The sequence below is a fragment of the Eumetopias jubatus genome, unplaced genomic scaffold (genome assembly GCF_037043125.1).
Source record: "Eumetopias jubatus isolate StellerSeaLion01/CBP00866 unplaced genomic scaffold, mEumJub1_p1.0 scaffold_2, whole genome shotgun sequence".
Taxonomy (NCBI): domain Eukaryota; kingdom Metazoa; phylum Chordata; class Mammalia; order Carnivora; family Otariidae; genus Eumetopias; species Eumetopias jubatus.
The window spans coordinates 43756809-43765547 of record NW_028274808.1 but is presented as its reverse complement, the minus strand read 5'-3'; the positions used below and the strand labels follow the sequence as shown (position 1 = coordinate 43765547).

At 56.4% G+C, this 8739-nt stretch overlaps 1 protein-coding gene across 3 annotated transcripts; it reads left to right on the top strand.

Moving 5' to 3' along the window:
* The first annotated feature begins 1311 nt into the window (after positions 1–1311).
* On the top strand, positions 1312–5892 carry DOK2 (docking protein 2). 3 transcript variants are annotated; one of them, XM_028114337.2, is made up of 5 exons: positions 1312–1525; positions 2572–2853; positions 3108–3195; positions 4054–4235; positions 4742–5892. In XM_028114337.2, the coding sequence occupies exons 1-5, from the start codon at positions 1463–1465 to the stop codon at positions 5360–5362; spliced, it is 1236 nt and encodes a 411-aa protein (XP_027970138.1). In that variant the 5' UTR covers positions 1312–1462; the 3' UTR covers positions 5363–5892. The 3 variants fall into 3 exon arrangements, with proteins under 3 accessions (XP_027970138.1, XP_027970137.1, XP_027970139.1); XM_028114336.2 differs by having other exon boundaries at positions 1313–1525; positions 4051–4235; XM_028114338.2 differs by lacking the exons at positions 1312–1525; positions 3108–3195 and having other exon boundaries at positions 2764–2853; positions 4051–4235.
* The last annotated feature ends 2847 nt before the right edge of the window (positions 5893–8739 follow it).

Sequence of the window (8739 nt, the reverse complement as noted above, 5' to 3'; positions counted from 1 at the left end):
CTGGGATCCAGCTGGCACTGGGTTCTCTGCTCAGTGGGGAGTCTGCTCCTGCCTCTCCCTCTGCCTCCCCCCTCATGCTCTCTCGTGTACTCTCTCTCAAATAAATAAATAAATAAATAAATAAAATCTTTTTAAAAAATCCGGAGCCCTGGTACTTTTCTCCTGTCCCCACCAGCCCTGTGACCTCAGGAGAGTTGCAAACAGGTGGGTTCATACCTGCATTCCCCTTTTCCAGGGATAGATAGTATGGCTGGTGACATTGTGTGCCTGGAAGCTCTAGTAACTAAGGAGTACTTTTGTTTTGGCAACTATGAAGCCTTTTTTGATTTTTTTAAAAAAGAGATTGCTATTGCAACTTAAAAAGATAATCCACAGATGAAACTCTAGTGCCTTTATAATGCTCACAAAGGCTGGAAAGAAGGTGAGCTCCAACGGTTTGGATGTGCTCTGGGAACATAGCATGTTTCGGTGTGGGGATGTTCATGTTTCTAGAATCCCAAGAGGGTGCTGTGTGTGTGTGCAGTTGTCTGGGGCAGGGAGTGCTCCTCTTGGAATGAAACACAGTTGCAGCTGTGTGTGAAAGTGGTGAGCTCTGTCTGATGTGTTCTGTATGCTGGGCATGTGTATGTGTGGCTTAGCTCTTACTGAGCTAAGAGACCTGGGTTCCGGTTTGGTGGCCTTGAACATGTCCCTCAGATCTTCCTGAGCCTCAGTCTATTCATTTTTATTTTATTTTATTTTTTAAAAGGTTTATTTACTTATTTTAGAGAGAGAGAGCTCTTGAGTCAGCAGAGGGAGGGGTATGGGAAGAGGGACAAGCTCCCTGTTGAGTGTGGAGCCCGATGACCATGACCACGGGGCTCCATCTCAAGACCTTGAGATCATGACCTGGGCCAAAATCAAGAGTTGGACCCTTAGCCGACTTGAGCCACCCAAGCGCCCCCAGTCTACTCATTTTTGAATTAAGGAGTTAGTCTGGTTGATTTTTAAGTTCTCTTCCAACTGTGTCATGCTGAGCATCCCACTTGAATATGAGGGCCTTTTGCTATTGGTTTTATTGTTGAATTTGGTTCTGGGTCTCTCTGTTGCTCTAGGTCAGCCATTCCCTTGTTCGGTGACTCCTCGGCCAGCTTCTGTACTTGAGTTGTTGCTGGCCGAAAAACTGGAAATTAGCTTTTCAGAAATTATCTTACTCAGTGAAAATGCAGGAAGCTTGTGCATGAAACTCTCTCGTCAAACACACACACACACACACACACACACACACACACACACACACACGGAGCAAGAAACCACAGGGCCCATCGGTTTGTCGTCATCAAGCAGACGAGAACAGTGCAGAAAACTCTAGGCAGAGAGGAAATGAACTTGAGAGAAGGGGGAACACACAGCAGGGAGGAGAAAAAGAGGGCTGGAGTGGAAGGAGAGAGCTGAAGGGCTGGGGCGCCGGCACGGTGGGAGGATGGAAGAAGTGGCAGTGAAACAGGGCTTCCTACACCTGCTGCAGCAGCAGACTTTTGGAAAGGTAAGAGCAAGACTGTGCTGGGACTGGGCAGAGGGCCTGGGGGGCTGCTAGAAATCCCTGGGGAGGAGGAGGCCCCCCCCCCAATGTTTCAAAACCCTTGTGGGAAGATAGGCACTGTGCCACCCACCATGTTAGACCCAGAGCTCAAGCTCGGGAGGGGTCTTTCCTCAGCAGCTGCTTGCTTCCCCATCCAGGCCCCAGACTGTGCTGTTTGCAGACGGCTGTTCTGTTGGCCAACAGGGAGGGGGGTAAAGGAGGGCTCTAACTCCATTTCTTGCCTCTTTGGCTCTGTGGTTAACTTGTCACGGGGATGCTCGGGAAGGGAAGGGAAGGGAAGGGAAGGGAAGGGAAGGGAAGGAGCAGCAGAGGGGATAATTCGGGGTTGCAGTGAGGTTCCTTCTCCCTTTCCTGCTCTGGTGGGGTGACTTTGGCTGGTGCCAAGCTTGAGCGGGGGTCTCCGTGGCCAGCCTCCTTTTCCTTCTTTGGCCTCCTTAAATGAGGAAGTCCTCTTTCCCTCAGCTGATTCACACCAGGACTTCTCTGTCTCTCTCATGACCCAACCTGTCAAGGGATGAAGCAGGAAGGTTCAAGAGGGTGGACTGAAGTTCCTGGCCTGGGGGCTTCCGTGGGACCTCACACAGAGCGAGAACCATGGTCTCCGGCCAGGGCCCTCGTGCCGCCCCTCATCCCTCCTCTGGGCTTCAGGGACTCATAGGATCTTTGCCCTTTGACTTGGATCTTGGCTGGGCCTGCCTTGCAGTCTGCCTCCATGGGCGCACCATTGTGCCCTTCTGCCTTCGGCATTCCACCTGCTGTCACTGCCTCCTCCTTGCTTGTGGGGGGCAGATCTCCAACGATTTCTAATTGCTAAGGTCCCTGCTATTCTCTCTGACTCCTTGGGTCTCCTGTGATCTTTGCCTCTCTCCTTGTCCCCGAATGCTGCCCCATTACCTCTCCCATGCTTCCTCCTCTCCCCTTTGGTCACCATCTCTCCATTTCTCGGTGGCTCCCTCTCGGCACCCCACCTGCCATGCATCTGGACTCAGAAATGGCGCCGGTTTGGGGCTGTGCTGTATGGAGAGTCAGACTGCGCCTTGGCCCGGCTGGAGCTCCAGGAGGGCCCAGAGAAGCCACGCCGGGGAGAGGCTGCCAGGAGGGTGATCCGCCTCAGTGACTGCCTACGTGTGGCTGAGGCCGGCGCGGAGGCCAGCAGCCCCCGGGACACCAGCGCCTTCTTCCTGGAGACCAAGGAGCGCCTGTACCTGCTGGCAGCCCCCGCTGCAGAGCGCAGTGACTGGATCCAGGCCATCTGCCTCTTGGCCTTCCCTGTGAGCCATCCACGGGTGCAGAAAGGGCGAGGGGGCATGGCATGTGGGAGGGGGGCACTCGGTACTTGCTGTGGGCAGGTGTTATAAGAGCCAAGCTCAGGATGCTGGGGGCGGTTCCTTGTGTCGGGCGGGGGGGGGACCCCATTCCAGCATGTGGACAGGGACAGCAAGCTGAGTGTGCTCTGGAGGAAGGCCTGGGCCGGAGGTGGGGCTGGGCATGGGGGCCAGTGGTGAGACCCTGGCGTCTTCCTCAGGGCCAGAGGAAGGAGCTGCTGGGGCCCGGGGGGAAGGGCAGACGGCCCTGCATGGAGGAGAATGAACTGTATAGCAGCGCGACTGCAGGTGAGGGGCTGCTTCTTCTCCGGGGGTTGGCCTCCCCAGGGCTGTGGTGGGGTGGGGCTGTGGGCGACAGCCGCGTTTGAGTCTTCCTGCCCTGTGGTTGCCCCCAGTCCCGGCCAGCCCCCTTATCAGCCTCTCTGCATCGCTTCCGGGAGAGGCCCGAGGTGGGGGAGCCAGGCCTGCCCTGCGCTCACTCCCTCTTGCCCGGGCCCTGCTGCTGGGAGAGGGCCAGGCTGGGGGGGTTCAGCGAAGGTGCTGCTCTTGGACTCTGTGTCCTTCTCTGTCTGAGAAGAGAATGGTTTTGCTTCTGTGGATTTAAGGTGTCTTGTGGCAAGGGAGCTTTCTGCTGACAAGGCAATCCCTTTTTGTGATGTCTAGCCCACTGGGTTGGGTGTGTGGAGGGAGCAGATGGACACAGGGTGACATTCAAGCCCCACCTCACAGAGGGCACTGGGTGGTGTCAGCAGTGGGTGGGTAGGCTGAGAGCTGGGAGGGCAGGGTCGGCTGCACCTGCAGCCATGACAGTAGGACTTGGGGAGGTGGCTGCGTCGGGGGGAAGATTAGATGGAGAAGACAAGGCTGTGGCTCTGGCAACAGGGGCAGGAAGGATGTGGGCACAAGGTCGGGGTGTGTGTGGCTAGGGCATGATGCCGACTAGGGGAGGGGGTGGAGGTATGTGGCATTTTGGGGAGTATGACCTGTCCTAGGGCAGCTCAGCCTTCAACATACAGGCTGTGGGGTCATGGGCACATGGCTAATGCTTTTTCTGGAGGCCTCTGGCACACTCATTTAGGGCAGGGCAGAGTTGAGGCAAGCCAGCTGTTTCCCACCAACTGCTTTCTCCCCTCTCCTCCCCAGTAGCCCCCCGCAAGGAGTTTGCTGTGACCATGCGACCCACAGAAGCCAGTGAGAGGTGCCGGCTCTGGGGATCCTATACCCTCCGGGCTGGGGAGACTGCCCTGGAGCTGTGGAGTGGCCCTGAGCTGGGCACCCAGCTGTTTGAGTGGCCCTACAGGTTTCTGAGGCGCTTTGGGCGGGACAAGGTGAGCAGGGGCCGCCACAGGGCAGGTTGAAAGAAAGGAGAGCTGTGAGAGAAGAGATTGTCAGCGAGAGGGCCAAGGGGCCCTCAGAGGAGGAGAGAATTGGAGGAGGAAGGAAAGACAGAGATCAAAGCCAGCAGAAGAGAAGCAGCTAGTGGGGAGAGAGCCAGAGGGTGGAGGTGGGGGTGGGAGAGTGCGGTGAGCTGGAAGGACGGGAGAACAGGAAGAGGTCAGGTGGTCAGAGGGGTAAACGGTGGCTGGCATTCCTGAGGTTGAATATATACCAAGCTCCGTACTTGGCTGGATGGGAGGGAGAAGGAAGGCAGAAGAGTGAGGGCTTTGCTTGTTAAGGAAAAAACCCAGAGGGAGGAGAACCAGCTTGGGGAGAAACTCCCCCAGTTCCTGTGGAGGGAAGCTGGAGGTGACAGGTTTGTGTTTAGGAGCTGGGTCCAGGGGAAGCAACCCCATCCTGGGGCCTGGCTAATAATCTCCCTTTCCCCTCCGCCCAGGTAACCTTTTCCTTCGAGGCAGGCCGGCGCTGCGTCTCTGGAGAAGGCAGCTTTGAGTTCGAAACTCGGCAAGGCAACGAGATCTTCTTGGCCCTGGAAGAAGCCATTTCTGCCCAGAAGAACAGCACCCCTCCTGGGCCCCAAACCCAGCCAGCCACAGTCCCTGCGGTGCTGCCCCGGCCAGAAAGCCCCTACTCCCGGCCCCACGATTCACTGCCACCTCCGTCGCCCTCCACTCCAGTGCCCACCGCCCGGCCACGGGGCCCAGAGGGGGAGTATGCAGTGCCCTTTGATGCAGTGGCCCGTAACCTGGGGAAGAGCTTGAGGGGCATCCTGGCGGTCCCTCCCCAGCCCTCTGCGGACCCTCTGTATGACAGCATTGAGGAGCACCCACCCCCGCGACCTGACCACATATATGATGAGCCTGAGGGAGTGGCTGTCCTGTCCCTATATGACAGCCCACAGGAGCCCCAGGGTGAGGCCTGGAGGAGGCAGGCCACAGCTGACAGGGACCCTGGCAGCCTCCAGCATGTCTACCCAGCAGGGCAGGACTTCTCTGCCTCTGGGTGGCCACAGGGAACTGAGTATGACAATGTCATTCTTAAGAAAGGCCCAAAGTGACGGGAGTGGAGAAGGCGTGGACCTTATCAAATAGGGGTGCTGAAGCCTGTGGGTGCTGAAGCCTGCCTGTCCCCCCTGGGGGTGGCGTCAGAGGCCCGTGAGAAGGAGCCGGAGGATGGCAGCAGGCCTTCCATCTAGTTTCTGCTGGTTACTCCTCCCGGGTGCTGCATTCCAGGAATTTCCCTCTGCTTCTTCCGGAACCCTGGGCTTGGCCTACCTTAGTCTGGTCTGAGGAATTGTCCCGCCCAGGGCCTGCTGCGTGAGTCACCATCCTAATGCAGGAAGAGTGCCTGAAAGCGACACACCCTCCTCCTACCCCTTCCCACTTCCTCTTCTTTCTTTCCCCGGCCTAAAGGAACCTTGGGCATTTAGGGGAGAGGCCAAAAGGATGTCAGCAAATTGCCCTGGTTCCTTGGCTTGTGCAGGCCTCCTGCCTGCTGGGGATAGCCCTGGCTCCAGGCACCCGGGAGGATGGCTGTCGCTTTCTGTAGGTTTTGGGTTTCTCTGTGGCATTAAACATTTCTGGAATATTTTTGTGTGGCATCGGTGCTGTGGGGCGGGGATGGGATGGGACAGCCACAGCCCTCCTGGGGAAGAATGCTTAAACTGGCCACCATTGATACTTCCTGTCTCAGCAGCAAGATCTGCTCTGAGCCTAGGCTGGGTCCCAAGCATTCGTCCACAGAGTAGCAGGTCTGTGAAAGTCAGGACAGCTTGGGAAGGTTGTTCAAGCATCTCTAACCTTTTGCTAGCTGAGGGTCAACCCCAGGAAAATAGTGGGGAAGCAGGGCATATATGCGAAGAGCTGTACTGGAGGGTGGGAAAAAGTTGGCAATCACTGAGCCTCTTATGCACTAGAAGTGGGACTAAGGAGCTGTGTGGCCCCGGATTGATCCCTTGCCTTCCTAAGGCTTGCCTTCTTTGTCCACCATGTAGGCTCTGAGACCCCTTCCTGCTTTGTCATTCTCCATAGGCCCTCAGTATCCCACTTCCCTACAGGTCAGCCTCTATGTCCTGTACCCTTCCCTCTCATCAAAACCTGCTTTCAGTCCATGTCAGTATTATGCCATGTCATGTCAGTACACTTCTGCTACCAACCAATTCAGCCAATATTATGGAGCATTGTCAGGCTCTAGACGGCCCTGGCCTCAAGATGCTGACAGCCCAGAGGGGCCTGAGACAAGGACACAGGTGTCTATTACAAGAGGGGGGCATTAGTGCCACAAGAGGGGAATCGGGGTCCTGGGGGCCAGAGGAGGCAGCTGTTTATCATGGGACATATGAAGAAAGACTTCATCTGGAAGGTGGATCTCCAAGGGTGGGAAGGAATTTGATGAAGACTAAAGGAGTGTGTGAAGAGAGCATCATGGGCAGAAAAGTGAGGATGCGTGGGGGTATGTAGGTGCTCAGGCAGGAGTTCCATGTTCAGAGTGGAGGGAACATGCAGCCATCTTGTTGGGAAGGCAGCTTCCAACCATGTTGTGGAAGGAGGGATTCGAGAGGAAGGAGGCACGACGAGGCTTTTGAGCAGAATCCCAGAAGAGCCGTGCATTAGGGCAAGAACCCCACCAGCGCTGTGGAAAATGGGACTGGGGTTAGGAATGATTTGAGGCTGCCTTGGAAGGAGAAATTCAGAAAAGAATGGACTCAAAAGATGTCGAGATTGGGCCTGCAGATCTTGGAGTCATATTGGGCATGGAACGCCGAGAAATGGAGTTTCTGTAAAGATTCAGGTTTGGTGAAGAAGGTGAGCTTGGTTTCTGACATGTAGAGGTTAAGATGGCTTTATTGTAGCCAGCCCAGGAGAGTCCTAAAAGCAGCTGGAAAAGGGCGCCAGAGCTCAGGAGGGAAGTGAGACAGAGCCTCTCCGGTGTGGGTGTGTTGTGATCGATGTTTTATCTCAAACCAGGCCTTTGCCCCTTGTCAAGGGAAGTTGAGGCAACGGGTGAGCAGGCCAGAGACAGAGCCCTGCCTTTTTTGTCTGGGCCAAAGGGCTGTCCCTGTTGCCACCGTCCAGTCCCAGTCTCAGAATACAGCGGAAGCAGGAAGGCCGAGGCCTCTAAGGGCTTCCGTCATTCCCCTCCCCAGGCCGGGACAGGAGCTGGGGGACCCCTAAGCCGGGATGCCACAGTTCTGATTTCCTCAGGCGGCATTTGAGGTGGACGTCTCGGCTCACCCCGGCAGAGGGCAGTCTTAGCCTGTAGAAAAGACCACTGGGGGCTTAGCGGCAGCCAGATGTGGGGGCTTGGTCCTGACAGGGAACTTCCGTGTTTGCTCAAGAATGGAAGATAACCCAAGGAATTGGCGTGTGGGCGCCTGCTCCTTCGGATGCTCAAATCCCACTTGGAGCCCTGCGGACCCTGCCTCCTAGCGGTGGGGGCCCCTAAGCTGAAAATGGCCCCCTCCTCCCCACTTTCCTCTCCTTGGAGATCCAGGGACTTCGGAGTTCTTCTGTTCTTTGCTCTAAAGGGAAGTGGTAGATGGGGCCCTAGGGAAAGGTGGTGTGAGGGCGGGAGGGCAGGGGAAGTGGAGCATTTGGGGAAGTTGGGTGGGGTAATGAAAGTCCTTGAGGCAGCTGTTAAGGACAATGACCATGCCATCGGTGTCCCCCTCCGTCCGGACGTGTCCCCCATCTCCGTCCGGAGATGTGACCAGGTGGGTGGGTCATCCTACAGAGAGTGCCAGGGCAGCCAGCCACAACCACACTGTCGCCGAGGTCGTGGGCACCACCCCTTAGTCCCTGCCGCATCCCCACCCGCCCAGAGCGGGGGAGCTGGGGGAGACACACAGACCCATCCCCTGCCCTCGTGCAGCCCACACGCAGAGTGGCTGTGCCGGGGATGCTGACTGAATGGAGTAATGGCCGGGTGAGCCTTAGGGATCCATCTCAAACAGAAACACAGAGGTAAAGCCTTCCTTGAAGTGCTTCTGTGCCAGCCTGGCTGTCAGAGGCAAATTCATAGGTAAGGGAACAGACTGGTCTCCAGGGGACCAAGTGACAGGTCTCCAGGAAAGGTCCTTGTGGCACTGGGGTCTGCTCCCTGGCAGCTGTTGATGCCATGAGATGCTCTGCTGTGACCGGGACACTTAGAAACTGCTTTTACTGGCTGATCATTATGCAGAGGTGACACTGGGGCAGGGAAGAATGGCCTCATGAGTGGTGCCCAGCAGAGATGTGTACAGAGTCACGTAGGTGCACAGGTACACGAGCAAGCACACTATATCATTCTTCCTGTTTCTGCTCTCTCTCTTGCCCTCCTTATATTTTCTTTTTGCCGAGAGCATGAGTGGTATGTGTGTGCATGTGTGTTTTGGCCTGTGGTCTACCCTGTGAGTCTGCTCTGGGCTCATGGTGGGGGCATCCAGGGCCCCCCTGG